The following is a 20,308-nucleotide window of genomic DNA, read 5'->3' on the forward strand; positions in this document are numbered from 1 at the left end:
CGAGAGCAAATGAAGGTGGGAGGGGGGGGGGAGCTCATGGAAAAAGGTATGGTCAGAAGGATTTTGGCTAATTACAGTGGACTCAGGGACAGAACGGCAGCCAGCCAGCCTTTGTAAACTGTAGAGTGCAGGAATGGGAAATACAAACGAGTTTTAGAGCAGGGATTTTGCTCAGGTGGCTACAAGGGAGCACAGTCAGCTGCAGCCTCTGCCAGCAAAAGGGGAGGAGCAGGAGCAGTCACATCTGATAACGGTGGCCTGGAAATTTGTGCAGCACTGCACAGGAATCGGGGGGTGCTAGGTGTAAGTGACAGCCTCTGCCTCGCCTGTGGCTCTTGAGGAGGATTGCTGGTACCAGGTCTGCAGAGTGCTGCTTTCTCCTAAGCTAGGCTGCCCTGGGGGGCTGAGCGAGGTACTGCCGTTATGATCTGCACGCTGTCATTTGGAGAGGGTGGCAGGAGTAATTGCACATTTAATTCTGGCAGCTGTAGTGGAACAGCATTCAGTAATCGAGGAGTGCTTAGGGGAGCCCACCAAGGACCGGAGTGTGAAAACCCTCGTGCATGGAGGGTTGCATGGGAATCATGCTCATGAGCCTAAGGGCTGAAAATCAGACCCTTCCCCCAACGTTTTTCATAGCTTGAGTAAGCACCTTGGGATAGAGGAGATTTAGAAAAAGAAAAGGTTGTCAGATGATTTGCCGAGAGTCGGGTGGGGATTTTTGGCAGGTGTCTCATATTAAGCTCCATGCTCAAACAATGCAATTTTTTTGAGCTATCAGAGCTCTTGGTGCAGCAGGTGTAATTCCTGCACTACTCAGTAAAAGGTTAAGTAGCCATCACAGCCATGAATGCTCTCTTCCCTACCGATGATTGAGTTCAGCAGTCACAGGATATCTTGAAAATTATCCTTCCACCGTTGTCTTTCTGTTTTCATATTTCATTGTGAGTGTATGTATTGTGGAAGCTGAAGATGTGAGGGTTTTTTCAATAAGATTCCTCAAATTGCATTTGTAATGCAGTCGCCACCACGATGTCAGACGATCAGTGCTCTGTGCTTGTGCGCAAAGTGGAGAGGAATGGGAAGATGAGGTCCTCCCTCTACTCTGGACTTTGTAGTGCAGGGCAGAAGCTCATGTTCAGAGCTCTCAGCTCTCTCTGAGTGTAGCAGCAGGGTTTGCTGTCTTACCAAATGTGGAAGTGGTTACACCACCTCTTGTCACGACAGTATTGCAATGAGCTTCTGAGGGCGATGGGCCTCCCATTGGCATGTGCCCAGTACGCAGGTACTCCTGGTCAGGGCCGGTGCCGTGGAGCAGGTGGCAGCTGCAACATGCAACCAGCCCTGTTAAGATGCAGCACGCTCGTCTTCCAGGAAGAAGAAAATCCTTTATTCTTTTTCTCAGCGAATTTCTTTGATTTCCTTGTTTCTGGTCCCAAAAGCCAAGGTTGCCTTCTGGGGGAGGAGGGAGATAAAGTGTATGGGTAAACATGGAAAGCTGAACTTGTAAACAGTTTGTTCTAGATTTTTGTCTAGTTGATGTAGCCAGTGTGTGATGCATGGGAAACACGTGGACAGAACATCTCAAAAGAAGGTATGGAGCTACTCCGCTTTCACAGGGGCCAGAGCTTTCACATTGTCTTGCAGGAGGGTCCAGCATTTAAAGGTGGAGAAGTCTGTGGTCTTCTTTTTGTGCTCTCTTCAGAGTGCTTATGTTACTGAAGGAACTAGTCTGCAGTGGTTTTGGTGCTTGAGGCTTCCAGCAGTTTCAGGATACAAGGGTTGCTTGAAGGGCCTTCTAGTCTGTGCACATCTGTAGGCTCAGCGTGACCTCTCATTTTTTTTAAACATTGTGTGATAATGAGGATCATTTAGGTGTTTATCTAAGCAAACATGTGACTGTATTTCAGAGCTGGTCCATTGCATTAAAGGGACTTGGATTTCTGCAGCTCTTATCTTGTGCAACCTCCTCACTCATAACAACCTTCTACAGGGAATTACTAGGGCATACATAGTATACCAGGGCACAGTATAGATTTTTAAAGTTAGTTATTAAATAGCCACTTTTGTTTTCTCCATGTACAGCTTGGCTTGTGTAAGTGTAGGGAGAGATAAAACTCTGGCTGGATGGTGTTGGGAGTATGTGTTAGAGCCTTCAGAAAAAGTTTTATGGCAGATAGGGCTCAAACTGAATGAAGTCAAAGAAGTCCCGGTTCTTGTTTGGGACTCAGTCATAAAAAGTGCGAATTCCGTGAAGTTAATACTGCAAAATAAGTGGTATCACATTATACACTCAGCTCTATTGAACAGCTGAAGCAGAGATGGGGCGTCTTTGGCAGCGTGCAGTCTGCTCTACGGAAAGCAGCTGTATTCTTTCCTCCACGCCCTGGGAATAGGTTGCAGCATATGTTTCCCAGTGCAACCAGCCGGCTCTGGCCATCCACGTATAGGGAATGAAAAGCTCTTGGGTTTTCAGCCCTTTTGGGTGGGAATTTTTAACATGATGCTGTTATGTTGGAGATTGCCTCATTGGAAAGGCTTGGTTTGAGATGTTTTGCATCTTTTCTGAGCTGTTCAGCCATTACAGGATAGATGCCAATTCACACAGACTCATGTGAAGTTTGGGCTGCAGCTGTAAGCTGTGGAGAAAACTTTCCTGAGATTGAACACGTCACCAGTAGTTTTCTGAAGATGTTTCTCTGCGTGTCTTGCTATCATGTTCGGTATACCTTATGGGGGTTTTTGAATGTATTGGTTAATGTTTTAATCCTAAAGCATTATATCTAAGTACTAAAGAACTAAAATGCTAACGTAAAAAATGCTGAAATACCGGTGTGCAATACAAGTTCCATAGTTATAACACAGATGTATATCTATTAAATCGCTGTTTCACTGTTCCTTAAAGCAGTTCAACTATAATCTCTCTTGGACAGGAAAAAACTATCAGTTCGGGTTACTTGCCCAAGTAAAGAACCCAAGTAGCATATTTTGACAGCAATATCAGGAAACTCAGGATTTTGTGATAAAAATTTTTCAACGGCAGTGTTTGACAAACTATTGCTGAAAGTTATTTCTTATGTTGGCTAGATAGAACATGTGTGTAACTATATGGAAGAGGGACTATTTATAAACCCTTTATAGTAGTTGACGTTTATGGGACTTGTAATGCTTTTGCTAGCGTACTTTTGAAATTTTTGGGACATTTACAGATTCAACGTGCGTAACTTAAGAACTGGAATAAAAATGAAGATATACTATTATAAACATGCAATATATTATTATGTACATATGATATATGTGGAGAACTTTTCAGCTGTTAGAAGGTGGAACCTGTAAAGGAAGTGAGAAGCGAACCCAAAGGGAACTGACATGTCTGAGTATCACTTTGGACTCAATAACCTGAAATTTATTATGAATCTGTATTTGATAGGGACACATTGTCATTATAACAAATTTCTACCATAAAATACTATATGGAGAAACCTCGAAAGTAGAAAGTCATCTGGCAACCTACTTGCAGATGGGAAGGATCGTAGTGTGAACATTGACTCACCATCAAAATTCATGAGCAGTTTGTCATGGGAGCCCTTTCTGACATGAACCAGGTTGTTAGCTGTTGCTAAATCACAGGGTAGTTTGTGTTACGGGCATAAAACCACCCAGAGGTTGGATCCGAACCAGCAACACCACACCAGGAAAAAGTCATCAGATTATACTCATCTACTGCTACCACTGTATGGGAATAAATTTAAAACAGTGAATAAAATGGCAGAAGATCAATATATTAAGAACTATTCACTGTCCTGCTGAACATCTTTTTTTAAGGAGATAACAGCTTCTAATATCAATGACAAATATTGATGTACTGAGTTTCAACACCTGATAAGGACACAATGCAATACTAACCGCTTACTCCTTTGTTCTTTATTTGTAGGTCAAGATGTTGTTAAGTATAAAAAGTATCTTATGGATGTACTCTACGTTAGTTATAACATATATGCTACCTAAAGGTAAGTCTGTTATACACAGAACCATTTACTGAAATTCATTTTAGTGGTCCAATTGGTAGGGTATTTCACAGGACTCAGGAAACAACACAAACTCAGGAGATTCAGTTTCTGGTCTTGCCTCTGCTACTCTTTTTGCTGCACTGTGTAACTAACTTTGTTTCCATGTTCTCCTCATTGCCTTACTGATTTATATAGAAAACTCTTGGTGGGTGGGCATGTTCTTGACAAGGTTTTTACCTGCCTGTCTGATGTCTCCTGAGTGCCATTACAATAATTGAAGTAATAATAAAGAAAGTGCCATAGGATTACATTGTGTAAAGCAAAATAGATTGCCTTCTCCAAATATTCAAGAATGCATTTTAGTCCTTTTCTAAAACCTGTGCTTCTGAAATGTTGGACCTGTTGGCCATGTATGTCTTGCACCTTCATTTTCCATGGTCCACTAAGGAGCTCCTTGCAGTAGATAAGGTGAGGGCTGACAGGGCGGCTAATTTTAGTGGAGGGCAGACACCTTGCATGGGAGCTTCAGCCTGGTGCCTTGGAGGGAGCAACGAGCAGTGCTGGTGGCATGGGAGCAGGAGCAGGTCCCTGGGACAAACCTCGGAGGCTGCAGAAGTGGTGAATGAAATGGGGGAATTTTTGGGCTACAGGAATACTGGTTTGGCATACCTCCCAGTCAGATCCCGATGCATGTGCTCATGTATGTCGTACCATGGCAACCTTTTGGGTCTAGAGGTCACAGCTCGCACCCTCTCTGTATTCAGGGTGCAAGATGCCACGTGCAAGTGGGCTACAGGGGAAACCGGTAGCCCCAGTCTTGGCTTTGCTCTGTGATCTGTCAAGGAGCAGCTGGGGACATGCTTCTGGAGTGGGCAGTCTGGCTGCCAGCCCCCTGTTGTGGGGGGGCTGCCATAAACTAACCTGTGGCAGGTCCCTTGGCTGCTGGGATCTGGAGCAACAACATGTTATGGCAGCTGCAGGTCTTCGGTTTGGGTGGAAAGGAGGAGCCTTTACTACTTCTCTTGGTGATTACATGCTAACACTAATGTATGTATTCATGTGTGGTTGCCATGGTTATTTGAAAGTTTGAGTCAAGCCTTTAGTAAAGAAAAGATCCCTACAGCTGCTGCAGACTCACAAAATTGGGATAATAGCTTTCCCAAGCCTCAAAGCAAGATTTTTCTTGATTTTTTTTCCTTTCCAGGAACTCCTTAGATGAATTTTAGCCTTTGGGAAAATCAAATGTACTCATTTTTTTTTCCCCAGCTTGAACACTGTTGCTAGCAAAGTCTTTCGGTAGTCCTATAAGATAGAGGAAAAGACCGTTGTGCTTAGTGGAGCCAACTACAAAAAAGTGGTTTTTTTTTCCCCCAAGCAGGTTGGGAGCACCATCCTTTACTATTTCCTACCATTACTTCCTCCTTAAAGCTGGTTTTGTTTTTCCATTCTTCATTAAACATACAACAGGCCAGGATGATTAGACTTGTCCTCAGGGACAAGAGACTCAAAGCTTCAGATAGGGGACAAACCACTAAAACTGAGCTTCCATTTTCTTATTTGTGGAGGGCTGAGACTGATTTGGTTATTGTGTCAAGTGTTTTTTTCTCCCCCCAGTTTTTTTATTTCATAAAATGTCTGTAAGTGTAGACTGATGTAATGGATCTTGGATCCACAGCTGACATTTAATAATTCGTTCATACGAAGCATTCAGAGAGTCAGCTATTGTCAGAAGAGTTCATGGACTTGCAATAATGTAAGTCTACATGGTGAACTTGGAAGTTTTTATTTGATAAGCTATTTATACTTAAAGGGGGCTTATAAGAAAGATGGAGAGAGAATTTTTACCAGAGCAGGACAAGGGGCAACAGTTTTAAACTGAAAGAGAGTAGGTTTAGATTGGACATAAGGAAGAAATTTTCTACAGTAAGGGTGGTGAGATGCTGGAACAGGTCACCCAGAGTAGCTGTGGATGTCCCCTCCCTGGAAGCATTCAAAGTCAGGTGGGACAAGGCTTTCAGCAGCCTGATATGGTGGAAGATGCCCCTGCCCATGGCAGGGGGGTTGAACTAGATGATCTTTAAGGTTCCTTCCAACCCAAACCACTCTGTGATTCTAAGTTATAGCTTTCTTTAAGGCAGAAATGTCTGTTTTAAGATACAGGAACTTTAAGGTTTCCAACCCAAACCACTCTGTGATTCTAAGTTATAGCTTTCTTTAAGGCAGAAATGTCTGTTTTAAGATACAGGAAAAGGAAGAGCTGCTAGCAATAATTAGTCAGCTTCAAAATGGAGTAAATGGTAGTACATCACTCACATGAGGAGAGGTCTAAAGATAAGATTTTACCTGAAAATCAGTCTTGGGATGGAGAACATGTAAGGAGATAGAATAAGTAAGGCAAAGGAATCTGACAAGAAATTTAAACCTGATGTTTCTGTTATGACCTATTGAAAGTCTCTTCATGTTTACTTAGGGCATAGTTCCATGGTCAGTCTAATCGCACATACATTTTAGCACTAGATGGGATAGTCCTGCCCCTTTTCCATCCCTGGTGCTAGTTTTCGTGCTTTCCTTTGTGCTGACACTAGTATTTATGTGGGTATATGGCATCTCTTGCAGGTTATTTTTCCACTGGATCAGACCTGTGATCTGACTCACTGCCTTGTGCAAATGCTAGTGCTGGCAGAATTCAGGGATTGGGAGTGCATCACTGGAAGTGGGGAGGAGTGGGATGGATGCTTAGAGTGGTAGAACATGGGATGGCACCTTTAGATGTCCCCTGACTTGCTCCACCTTTTATCACCTCTTAAATGGCTCATGTTGTCTCCAGAGCAGAATTTTTAGTACTTAAGCAAGTTCTGTATGAACAACCCGGTAAGGGCTTCTCAGGTATATAGACCAGGTTCTGACTGGTCCTTATTTGCCTGAATCTTTCAGAAGGAATTCAGGAAGACCCTTATGTTCCTAGAATGCACTGTGAACTTTCTGGATTTATTTTTTGAAGTTGGGGGCCATACTTTTGCCATAGAAAGTCTTAAACATGTTCAGAGTATGGCCATGGTGAAGAAGACAAAGGTGAAAATTTTTTTCTTTTTCATGAATTGATTCAATAGAGTCTGTGGGATCAGCTCATATTCTTCTGTTTTGTAGAAATATCAGTCAGTTTGTGTACTAACATTTTTGAGCACGAGTGTTACAAGATTACAGACAATCTTTACAGGTACAGCTGTTTATTTTGTTTAAAAAAAAAGTCTAAAAATAAAATATATCTCTGCATTTTGAAGAGTTAGACATTTTAAGTTTCAACTTTGTTCTTTTTAAATCCTGAATTTGAATATAAAATTGAAGCCTTGAAATCTTTCATGAAACAAATTCTCATGCTTCCATTCCCACAATGGATTGGATCACTCCATATGATTTAATTAAATTTAATTAGTCACTTCAATATGATACATTGCAATATTTCCTTTAAAAAGCTCTCAGACAAAATTGTTCTGAAAGTTTAAAATTTTTATTTTGAGAGTCATGTGGGAAATTTGTTAAAATTAGCAGTTATTTTTAAAGCGTAAATCCTGGAATCTGTGAGTCTTAATATTAAGTCATAACGAAACTGAGGCTTAATTTAGAACACAGCAAGTTATAAGCACGCAAAGGTTTATGCGTTCACCACTAATCATTATTCCCATCTTTTTCTCTTCCATTCTTATATTCGTGAATAGTCACATTCATAAATACCTAGCATGTTTGCATGGCGTGTTCGTTAGATTTTATGTGGCAACGAAAGTATTTTTCCTTTGAGGGCAAATTGAGAATGGTCTTGCATGGCTTCTTTAAGACTTTAAATTCTCAGAAGATGTGTGTCAGGAAGGCAGCAGGAAATACGGTCTAAGCTTCTGGGGTCACGGGAGTGCCCCTCTGCGAGACCTTTGCTGTTTGCTCTGGTACATCTGAAGGATTAATGACAGAAGTTCATGAGCAAGGTTTACGCCTACTGCTAGTGTGGTATTTACTCACTTTGAGCTGGCTGGTGTTAGGATATTGTAGTTTACAAGCTGGACCTTGTGATTATGATCAATGTTGGAGTTTATCTTACCCGTTTTAAGTGACTGTTTGTCATGCCATGAGTGAGTATGCTTTTGTGAAAGCCCTGTAATCCAGAAGACAGTAGAGATCCACTAGATTGTAGTGTGTGATATGTTCTTTCAAAGGTATATAAATAATATACCGGTTTAAACATCAGTTTATCTGATCATGTTCTACATGTGCTATAAAATACATGTGTGCACGTCTATGATGTCGGCGTATGTTATGTTGAGTTCTGCAGCTGAGATTTACATTTGCCTGGCTTCCTGTGAGTTTCTTGCGGGATATGAAAGTAGTTGGTTCGTCATCACTCTGCACCTCCTTCTATTCTGCTTGCTCAGACCACAAATCACCTGGTAAAGAGCGCAGTGAGGGTTTTTGTTGGGTCTCAGTCTGTTACCTCTGCTGTCAGAGTTTCATACAAATTTCTGTAAGCGATGCTTCTTGCGGAATATGAAAGTAGTTGGGTCTTCATCACTCTGCGCCTCCTTCTCCTATTCTGCTTGCTCAGACCACAAATCACCTGGTAAAGAACGCAGTGAGGGTTTTTGTTGGGTCTCAGTCTGTTACCTCTGCTGTCAGAGTTTCATACAAATTTCTGTAAGCGATGCATTCATTTTAATTTATCATTATCTTCATTGAAAGATTTTTGGTTAATGAAAAGACTTCTCTTAGGCTCAGTGTTAGTAGTCAGATTAACAGAACACATAATTTCATTGATCTTTCTGTTGCTGCTGGTAGGCAGGGCAGTATACCATATGTCTAGGCAGGTTGTTGATGAACTAAAAAATGGGATTCAATTTTTTTTGTCTCATAAATTTGGCTTAAAATAAATAGAATCTTTTATTGTTTAAGCGTGTGGGTTTTTTCTGCATACTCAGCAGCAACATTCTGTTCAGTTAAGCTTAATTATGTAACAAAATTGTTCCTCTAAGCAGTGTCACTTCATGTAGGACATTCTTTTCTTCAGACTTCTTGTCCCTAACAGACCTACCGGTCTGGTAATTATGGTTAATGTAATACAAATGGGCAGAATTCTGTCCTTTTTTTTTTTCTTTCCTCTTTAAATGTCTGTTTTAAGAGTTTTGTAACATTTACAACAGAAAAAATGTACAAATCCTAGGGAAAGAGACTTTGTTCTCAAGCAAGAAGTTCTTCTGTAGCTTGTCTCCCACTTCAAAAGAAAGATATCAAGCTATGTGTCATTGATAGGATAAGTTGACTTTGCAGCTGAAATGGTAGACTGGGAGGACCTCAGGCATGTTTTGATGGGGACAAATAGCATGAAAAGGCAAGCTGGAATTTAAATTTTTATTTTTTTTAAAGGAGTGTGCCACATGCCATCATCCCCATGATAAACTGATACAAATGCATAGTCATAGCTTTAGGTTTGGAGAAAATAAGACAGTAATAAGTTGTGGCAAAATCCTACCCAGTAAGTTAGACCTGACAGGACTGTCTTCTGTCAGAACATTGCATTGGAGAAGTTTTCAATCTGCATTCTGTTCCTGATACTTATTCTGATGCTGGAGATATTTAATATTCAAACAGGGGAAGACAACAAAAATACCTAACTGCTAAGGTATGCTATCTACTGAGTCTGCCCGTAATCTGACTGCATTGTGCCGCTCTTGGCCCGACTCTGTAGTCCCATCATCTCCCATTGACTTTGCTGGGAGTTCTGCCAAGATATGTGTTTGTGGCCAGGTGATTTGGACTTAGCTGTGTATTTTATTTCTTTATTGTCTATGTATTTTCCCTAATTAATTATGCATGAGTGATACATACTAGTTAGCAACAGAAAAGACTGCTTATATTAATCGCCAACCAGCTTAGTAATTTCAAAACCATCCTCTTGTTTAAGAGTACATGATGTTACAAGATTCTAGGTCCTACGTGGCGAGGTGGAGATATGGTATAAAACAATGTTGGCAAATACCTGCTTTTCTCAGCTTGTGTTCCAATTGACAGTTACAAAATATTTTGTTCATATTTTTGCCCTTCATGTTCCTTGTAAGGAATAGTCTGTCACATACCTTTGATACTGGCTGAAAAGGAGACGTAACATGGGGTATATGCATAGGTAAAATGCTAAAGGAACAGAAGGGCTATATGGATTAATAGAAGATATTGATGCTTTCTGCATTGGCCCGTAAATTCTGCTTGACTAACCAACTTGGAGTGCTGCAAGAAATCAAGCTTTTTGGAACTGTGCAGGAACATCACTTAATTGTATGTTTCAGTGCCAAATATATATATTTTTTTTTCAGTAGGGAAAAGCTTGTCCCCCCCTCCTTCTCACCCCCTCCTTGTCCCCCCACCTTGTTCCCCCTCCTCTCGTCAAAAGAGTGCTTTTCTATAGTGTTTTATAATGCTTTCTACAGTTAGATGGGCATGTTTGTAGCTACATGGTCTCCTATTCTGGGATGTAGCCCATTTAGGCTAGATCTAGTTTGCATATCATGATGATATGTGTTGTTTGCCAAGGGTTTCAATCTGCTGATGTGAAGACACAAATTTTAAAGAGAGGAAATTTCCTCAGGGTTCAGTGCTGATATTCCAGATCACTCATAACCAGAAACAATGTTCTCAAAAGTTTATTAAAATTCTGTCAGTCAGGATAATTATAACTAGGTCATTTTTCATTTAAGAAGTTCCTGTAATGTATATAGATGACAAGAGATCATAATAAATACAAAATATTTTGAGACTGATTTTAATCTACCACCTGTGCAATTTGGCAGTAATTCCATCACAACTGATAGGACTGAGTATTCATTCTGTTTCTTTATCTCTACCCCACTGTAACTCAGTGAAGTTTCAAGAAATTAAAGGTGATGTAAAAGGCAGTGGTGTTTCAATACCGTACATCTTCAGGATAAAATCAGTCCTTTCTAGTTTTTAGCAATCAATTGGCTCTAGGTGAGCTGAGTTTTTATTTCCTTATGGAAATAAAAAAACCTCAATGGAATTTTTTTTCCTTAAGAAATGTGTATGCAATCAAAGCTTTTGAACTAATCTTTAGTCTTCAGTAACTTCTACCAGCTTGTCTTCAAGCCTTGTGAATTCTCCAATCTTCACTTTTATATTGGACCTGTTTTTGTCTTTCCTTGTTTTACAAATAGATTCTTGCTAGATCTGTGCCCAAAGTTTATGAAGTGATTAGTTTGACTATTAAATGTGAGTTGTGCCATCACCAGTCTCTGTTTACAAGTTAACAGAAGAATGAAAATCTCACCGCATGCCTGAATCACAGAGTGGGCATCTTGCTGGTAAATGTGCTCAGACAGTGCCGTTCCATGTGAACTTTTCAGCTGAGCTTTGGGTGCAAAGCAGCTGTTTTGGCACAGCACTACCCCATTGTTGTTATACTCTCTCTGGTCTAATCAGTTTTGATATAGTTATTTTGAGTGTATCTGCATTGTGTTCCCAAGAATTTCTAGTTAGGTAGGCATGGATGGAAAGGACCTGAGGACTTCTATTCAAACTTCTGGATCTTTCTTGGTCAGTCCACTTTTTTGTTTGTTTGTTTTTCCAGTTAGTACTTTATTATTAAAATGCTTGGCCATCAAGCTGATGATTCTTGTATTGAACCTTTTTAGATAATACTATTAATACTTTATCCTGTATAAAGCCATCTATCTCTGTTAAAAATAATCAACTTAATGAGCAATTTTTTCCTCCCCCCCCCCTTCTTTTTTTTTCTTCTTCTTTTTTTTCCCCCCAAAAATCTTCTACTCTTTATGGAGAGATGATATTTCTGATGATAGATAAATAGGTAGATAATTTTCATGTGCTGGTGTCTCCTATTTCATGTATCACTCTGTTGGTCACAAGTATTTGAAATTATTGTATTTCTAAACTTTATGAATACTAGCTCACTTCAAATTAATGATCAGCATGTTATACCTTTCAAAAAATGTTAGAGTACAGGATAGTGAAAGAGGTAAGATAGATACTGTTGTGCATCAGCTTTTAATCTTCATTAAGCCATTATGTATGGTGAAATAACATCACATAAAAAAAATAAATCTAACAGAAATCCTCTCTTCAGACAGCTGCTGTGTGCAGGTTGGATGAACAGTAGTCAACTTTCCCCTCAGGATATTGTCAGATGGAAGCATTTCACTGTAAAATGTTTGCAGCTGGAGATGTCATAAAAAATGATAAAGGTCCTATCATGTCAAGTCTGAGCCAAGTAGGGACTTTCTGTGCGCTTTACTTCCTTCTTTGCTTTAACATCCTGAAATACTTTATTTCTGCAGTGTGTTAAAGTCCCTGAGGCTACAGGGAAGTAATTTTAAAAGAATGACTATTTGGGAGAATCTCACTGGAAAGGCTTTTGTTTCAGCACGTATGTAATAAAAAGAGTTAACTCTTGAAAGAATAATGGAGTAAGGGACGTCATGGGCTATGTTCTACTCTTAGGACAGGAGCAAATGGACAAGCTACTGTGAGGTAAGGCAAGGTGTAAACATCAGTAGCTCCCCTGTATGCATGCTTTTGGCCAGCAATAGATGCGAGGTAACTCACCATCCTTCACACAGAGTGGTCTTCCTCCTATGAAGTAAAAACCCATAGCTTTTACAGTTCATCTGTCATCTAAAATTTCAAAACAGTTTCCGAAGAAGGTCAATAAATTGGTGTCTATAACAAATGGAGAAAATAAGTCAGAAAGCAGTGAATTAAATTTGCCCAAACAGAAAAGGGCTCCATCAGCAGCCTAGGATATTGGTGCAAACTCTTTTTTAGCTTATACTAATCAGTCCTGTTACAAATCAGCTAAGGTTCATGGATTTCAGGTCTTGCATGTCTGTGAATCGTTAAATAACAATGAAATGTATCTGTTTCTGATTTTGCTGTTGCACTAATGTGATTTCTCCTTTCTCTCCCCTCCTCTCCCCTTTCTCTAGTTAAAGCAGAAAAAAAAACCCTGATAAAGGGATCCCTCTCTGGAACTTCAGTCCTGCCATGCTTCTTTTCAACCACACCCACTATAGCCTCCAGCTATGCAGCTGAGTATCTTCGAATCAAATGGTCAAAGGTTGAACTGGATAAAAGTGGAAAAGATGCAAAAGAAACCACAGTCCTGGTGGCCCAAAATGGCAACATCAAAATAGGTCAAAGCTACAAAGACAGAGTGTCTGTTCCAACCCATTCAGAGGAGACCGGTGATGCTTCGCTGACTTTCTCTAAGCTGCGTGCAAGTGATGCAGGGGTGTATCGCTGTGATGTTATGTACGGAGTTGAAGACACACAAGGCATTGTATCATTGGCTGTTGAGGGTAAGGATTTATCTATTTCGTTTGTAGTCAACAGTGATTCCAGTTAAAACAGTAAAAGTTAGTAATTAATGTATAACTAGAGAGCATTTAAAGGAGCATCTTTAGCAATTTGCCCTTCCTTAACTGTTCATTCTTCCCATTCTCTTTCTGTCTTTTATTTATTCTTACGAATCTTTTCCAATCTGTAGCTCTCTCATTTCTCACTTACACCTTTGGGGAGGTTACTCTAAAGTTTTCTCAAACCAGCCCTTTTGAAACATGATACGTGTTGTACTAATACATCTGTCTGAAAATGTCAGTGTCCTTACAAGAAGACAGACTTGGCAGGCAGAAGCAATTTCTTTTTAATAGTTTGTGTAGGATGAAAAGAAGCAACTGCCTTGCTACTGGAGCTGTGGTTGGCCTGTCTTGCCACTTGATGTACAAAACCATAATGTCAACAAAACTGGGAGCCACTTTTTCTGTGATAGGCATGTCAGGCACAAAAGAAGAGTTTCTTTTGTCCCAGTAATAAAGGTTGGATAGGTAGGAGAAAACCCATCTGGCAGAAGCTGCAGGAAAACAAGTAGAGAGGTGGCTGCTAATGTTCTTCCATGTGGAGGATCCAGGGCTAAGAGTTTGCTTGCCATCACTATAAGGAAATAGCCTCCAAAACTTTGAGGGGGGGACGTGTACGTGTAAAGACACAGAAGAGACAGGACTTTTAAAAGCATGTAAGTGGCAAAAGGAGCATCTGATCTATAGGTGTTTCTCTCCTAGGAGCCTACTTATACAGCACGATAAGTACAACGTAGAGACCGCTCCAGAGCCTGGCGCTGTATAGCCCTGTCAGTTTGGTGCTGAGCCTGAGCTAACAGACTGTGCTGAAAGGCAGGACATATTAGCCCAGGCTCTGTGCCATGTAAATGCAAATTCTGGACCCAAATTACTCTGCATGCTTAGAACAACACTGTGCTGTGTGAATGTACCAGCTCATGTGAGCCTTAGTTTGGACTCTGCCTTGCACTCCTTTGCACTTAGGTGTTTTTTGAAAGTTCAGTATTTGCTCAAATGACTGAATCCCAAAACAAACATTAATATCAGCTGCTGGAAATTATGGCTTTGGCTAAGATTTTTTTTGTGAGCTTAATACTGCATTGTTATTCCAATATGCTTAACCTAACTTGAACAGTCTTTTGGCATTGATTCAATGAAAGGTTTTGAAGGTGTGGTCTTAGTTTGGAAATACAATAAATCAGTGTAACCATTAATGTCTGTATAACTTCATAAACTGTTTATTTCTAATGGCAAAAGCAAAAGAAATCCTGGTTTGAACATTACTTTTCAGTAACTAGTGTACCTGGCATTCTTTATTCCTTTTCAAGTGCTCCCCTGACTACATATCCAGGAGCAGCAGATGTTTACTACAATAAAATATCTGATGATTTATGGCAATACTTCAACTTCTGTAGTTAGTGCTCCTGCAAAACACTGCAATGAGATGAACAGATCAGATTTATTTTTTTTAATTGAAAGAAAATTTCACACACTCCATTTTCTTTCTACAACTGTTCTTTTCCATGATTGCTTTAATGTCAAAATGTCAGGAGGGGCAAAAGCCAGATCTTGACCCAAATGGTAAATAGCATTGTTAGATTGTCATTTGTGCACTCCATTCTCCATTTTTTACATTAAGTAAACAAATACCATTTATCAGACTCATAAGGAATTCATGTGAATGTTGCTGCTCAGATCTTCTGCCCTCATTTCAGTAAGGCTTTATGGGTTTTTTTGGTGTGATTTCACTTTAATTTAAAAAAAAAACCCCACCAAACCCAAAAAACCATTAGTCCCAAATGTAATTTATTTCCATTATGTTGTCTTTTTGAATCTGCATCCCAAAGTAATAACAATTGGAGAGACGTGGTATTCTGTACAGTCTTTTTGTGCATTCTTTGCTGCCTTGTTGTTAGCATGGTGTGGGGAGATCTTTCCACGTTAATTGCGGTAAGTTCAGAGCTGATGGCTAGCATGGTTCAGCACTGTGCTTTGGTCAGCTACCCCGGGTGGAGCTGGGGTTGGTGCTTGCAGTGCAACCCATGAAGTCCTGATAAAATTATCACCAGTTTTGCTATTCTGCACGTTTTATGCTCATCACAAGTGAAACATAAAATGCATTTGTGTAGCACTCTCTCTGAGGGCTGAGCAGGCATGTGTTGCTTTAGCGTCTCAGTGGATTACAAGTGTGCAGAAAAAGTGGTAACTCTGGCTCAGGTAGTACTTGCTTGATCATATAGCTTAACCCTAAAGTGAAGCAGAAACATTTTATTAAAGATAGGAAGCTTCTGCAAAATTCCTTGTGTGGGGCAATTTTGGTGTGGGAAGAAATGTTACTAAAGCTTCAGAAAACATTATCTTTTTCTTTAAGTGCCAACACTGTTATGTGTGTTAAGTCTAATTTAATAAATTTCTCAGAAATGGCCAAATGAAGTAGGCCAAAGCTTATCTGCATCATCCTGCTGAAGTAGGTGAAATTGCTCTTTTGTTATTACGATAACTTTATAGGGTTTGTATGCTTGTTTGTTTGGGTATTTTTAAACCCATGCAGAACTTGAGTTCTAGATATTTTCAGGATTTCCATTTGTTTTATGGACATTCCCTCATTTGAAACTTTCAAACAGAAAGCACATTCCAGCATCAATGAAGCCAGGTAGATAAGCTTAGACAGCTGTGCTGTTTATTTTTCAAATGAACTTTTGCAAGTAAGAAAACTGGGAGAGCTAACTTGAATAAGAAAAAAAAAAAACCAACCTGTAACTGCTATTTCTATCCTTTCCTTTGGGTATGTTAGGAATATAAAACTGCAGCTGAAACCATTGTGCATCAAATGAATGTATTTTACCAGTGGTGGAATGTATTGTGAATGAAAAATGGGATTTCTAAGAAAGACTAATTTTCTCTGTAGCATATAGTTTTTTCCCAGGTTAAGCTGTACAAGCTGAACAGTTGGTATTAGTCATGGAAATTAAACAGTAAAACTTTCAATGCCTAATTTTTTTTTGCCTGAGTCTCAAGACCAAGACTGTCTACAAAAGATGTGTATAATTGTTCAACTATTTTTTTTCTGTGTAGCTATCCCAACAGAAAAATTTGATAATTTGCATGTCAATATACAGTTAATTTGCTATTTTTAGATGGCAAATGAACTTCTGAAGTTCAGAAAGTCAGATTTATATGTTATTAACAACAGTATAAATACTAGCTTTACCAAGAAGATGGGATGTAAATACAAAACTGCCTTCTTTGATATGACAAACCTGTATTTTGGTGCTTCGACTCAAAATGCTTCAGCATCGAATCCTACCTTGCCATAGGATTATTTATATAGGTTCTGAGAAGAAGATTATGTTTTTAATATAATCAACTGTTGCCTAATTTACGCTCCTCGCAAATTAGGCCAAAACCAAACTCACGTCTACCATTTCAGACAAAAGATCTGTCTGTCACAGTGTCCTGTTCCAATGAAAGCAGCAATAGCTGATACCGAAGGGCAAACGTAACTGTTTTTCCTATGTACTCTGTTGCTCAGAGACTTGTCACCCATGGACAAAGGTGATGGCTTTATGTTAGACAATCCTGCACAGATTTTTTTTTTGGCCATTTGTTTTTTCAACGTATGTAAATTTTTAGTGTCCACAGCTGGACTCCTGGCTAAGCCACCACTTAACCACAGCTGGTTAAGTTAGTTGTTATTCACAAGTAAGATATACATGTTTAATCACCCATGTTGCCTTTGTCTCTACAATGCATATTTCTACTACATCCTTTTTTGACAGGTAAAATCTTTCTAAAGAATGGCAGGATCTTGGAAACTGCCATAATTCTGTGCTTGTTCTTTGCTTTGGTTATAGGCACAACCTATGCCAACTACTTGGGTATCAATATCTGGTTATATTCTGTTCACTGGGAGCTCAGACATCACCAAGGCACTGTGGCTTACCATGGTATCTTGTATCCGCTGAGCAGTGCGTACCTTTATGTGCATCATTAGCTTGTGAGAGAGGTGAAATAGCTTGATTTGAACTCTGTTTAAACGGCTCAGCTTAAAGCTAAGTCTGATCTGCCTTGTTTTCACTAGGGTTATAAGAGTGGTTGTGTTTGCGTTACTAACCGGGGTGACTCGGTTGTGTGTACAGTCCTGGGGATCTGATCTGGGAAGGTCATAGCAATGTAGGACTAGAAGGACATGCTGGGTCACTTAATCTAACTCCTTTGGCATTGCAAGTAACCATGTTATGTGCTGTGCTACATGCCTTTATTAATCCTGAAATCAATCGAGAGCACCCATTCCCATGGGTTATCAGGTGCTTTGCATATTTCATCTCTAAGATCAGTGGAGTTAGAGTGAACTGTACCCTATATGTTACTATTTTCATTTTACAGCTGGTGAAAGTGTAAGAGAGAGGAGTGAAACACTTAATTTTAGCCCACGCAAGAAGTTTTGGGGCAGCCAGATGCCTGCCCTGCTTGTTAATCGCAACTGCAGAGCTGTCCTTGAGGCAGGGGACAGCACCAGTGCCGACAGGTCTGCAGGCTCACGCAGAGGGGCAGTTTCATCACACTAGATACCTCCTTTCCTGTTACTAATTGTGGGAAATGCTTTCCTTACACTCTGATTGCTGCTATAATTACATTGACCTCTCAGACAGGGATATTTTGTGTTCAAAATGGATCTGACAGTATTACAGTGTTATATGCTTCAACTTCTTACAAGAAGAGAAATATGCAGAACAAGTAATTCATATTCGTTTTCCCTTGCACATGTTGTCTTCTCTGCCTTCTCTGCACGTCCCTCTGAAATTTTCCCTTTTTCTCAGGAGCAACTCTTCCTTTGTCAGCTCTTGTAATTTCATCTTCCTACAGTGTTTTGAGCTTTTCTTCTGACCCTTCTTGATGTTATTAAACCCACAAGTCAAACTGTCTCACGTTAGAAGTCCTTGGCCTCACAGTTTTTGAATGCTTAATGTTATTTGGTCTTCATTCTTAGTCGTTTCCTTGCCACTGTTGTCTGAAAATGTCAGGTCTTAGGAGCCTTCAGATACTTAAGAGAGATGGTTTTCCCTTCTCAGTAGCTCACACTGAGCTTCCCGCTTTTAGCTGCTTTTGGACACCAGTGGGTTTTCACTGTATCCCGGTAGAGACATTTGGGAACAAGGTGGAGGTTGATGACCAGCAGGTAATGCCTTCTGAAGATCATTCCCAAGTGTTCACTTGCCTGCTAATAGCTTACTGAACACAATTTCACAACCTTGACTTGGATGCCAAGTCTGAAATCAGGAAACCTGAAGTCAGGGTGGGATTTATTTCACTTTTGACAATTTAAGGTTGTGTGCATAGTCTAAGCTAAACACGCAGGCTTGTGCTACCTTCAGCTTCTCTCTGATGAGAGTCTTGGGTGAGATGAGCTCTCTGGCAGTCCCTATCCTTGGTCACCAATTAGAGAGATTTAGATGACTAGTTTGGACTGCACTTCTAACCTTTAGGCAAAGCAAACTTTGGTGAGTTGAATCCCAGAAAGGATTTTGTAAAAGTGTTGCTGTACCTCTCTATGTCCATGTTTATTCCCTCTCTCTAGTTATAACAAAGTCCACTTACATAAAATAGTTTTGAGATACCTTGTAAAAAGCTGACCTAGAAGTGCAATGTAACAGTACTCTTCATTCTGGAACATAATTGAATATTTAATGAAATTCTTGTTTTATGTGGTGCTATGATATTGGACAATAAAAAATAACATGTATGACCAAGTGTAATAAAAAAAAAAAATCTGAACAAACCACTTATTTGAGCCGATTTTTTGTTATCCTCCTTGGAGATGATTTGCTTTGAAGTGATCAAAGTGGAAAATGGGATCCTTCCAGTTTTGTTGCTCTTTTTTCATATCTTGTCAGTGAATATTTTTTACCAATAGTGAGAGAACTTTATCCTTTTCTTACTGATGTTTTGGGAGACCACTGTTTTCATGGGCCTCATTTTGGTAGTTTCTGTTTGAGTCTGCTGCAAGTCTGAGAGACTTTTTTAGTCTTTTTAGGTTTTTTGTTTGGTTTTTTTTTAAATAAAACCAGTAAAGAAAATCCTAGGCTTAAAATACTGACCTTGTTAATGGAAAGAAGCAGCAATTAGGGAAGCAGAGTAGATGGTAATTCACATTTTCATTTTTATGCAAACTCTTCTTTCTTACAGGCATTATAATGATAATAAACGGGAGTTATTTCCAATGTGGGAACGCTGCCACTCAATTGTGCTTTAGCCCTGAGAGATTGTGTGTTGACAACCTAATTGATTTATTCTCTCTACAGCCAGAACTCCCCTTCATTATCTCTTAAGTATGGCATTTGAAGAGATGCTTTTATTTAATCTTTTAGACTTATCTGTCTTGAAACCTTACCGCCTCTTGATGTTGAACTTCTGTGCTTCCTTGCTAACTAAATTAACATGGGCTGCTGCATTTTTAAGCTTGTGTTTTACTCTCCTGCATCATGGATCCCAAGGAATCTTTGACTTCTGTAGCTGGGAAGGAAAGAACACAATGGGTAGCAGCCGTCAAAGGATGGGAGAGGGAAATTTATTTCTGGGTGAGAAAGACCCAGGGTCTACGTGCAATGCACGTCAGGAACAGGGAAGCAAATGTTCTGATCAAGCTGCTGTGTCCCTCGCATAGGGACTGGGAACGTGGCAGCCGATGGGCAGGCTGGCGGGGTTTCTGCATCAGGCTGATGGAGGACCTTTGGTGGGAGAGCTCTAAGCCCAGGCAGCGCATGGCATGCTTTCACATGCAGGATGGTAGAACAGAGACCAGTACTAATGGCTAAACTGGTTTTAGGATGTTGGTCATCCCCCAGTATGAGGACAGTTCTGAGAGGCTGGGGATTTTTTTTTTTTTTTTTTTTTTTT

At 39.9% G+C, this 20,308-nt stretch overlaps 1 protein-coding gene across 1 annotated transcript in view; it reads left to right on the top strand.

Annotated features, from left to right (window-relative positions):
- Window positions 1-20,308, top strand: part of VCAN (versican) — a 114,919-nt gene that overhangs the window by 4,443 nt on the left and 90,168 nt on the right. The window contains exons 2-3 of the mRNA XM_009281591.2: window positions 3,935-4,010; window positions 13,004-13,375. Coding sequence (XP_009279866.1) covers window positions 3,941-4,010; window positions 13,004-13,375 — 442 coding nt within the window. The 5' untranslated portion in view covers window positions 3,935-3,940. The remainder of the gene's footprint in view (window positions 1-3,934; window positions 4,011-13,003; window positions 13,376-20,308) is intronic.

Source organism: Aptenodytes forsteri, unplaced genomic scaffold (genome assembly GCF_000699145.1).
Source record: "Aptenodytes forsteri isolate BGI_AS27 unplaced genomic scaffold, ASM69914v1 Scaffold116, whole genome shotgun sequence".
Lineage (NCBI taxonomy): Eukaryota > Metazoa > Chordata > Aves > Sphenisciformes > Spheniscidae > Aptenodytes > Aptenodytes forsteri.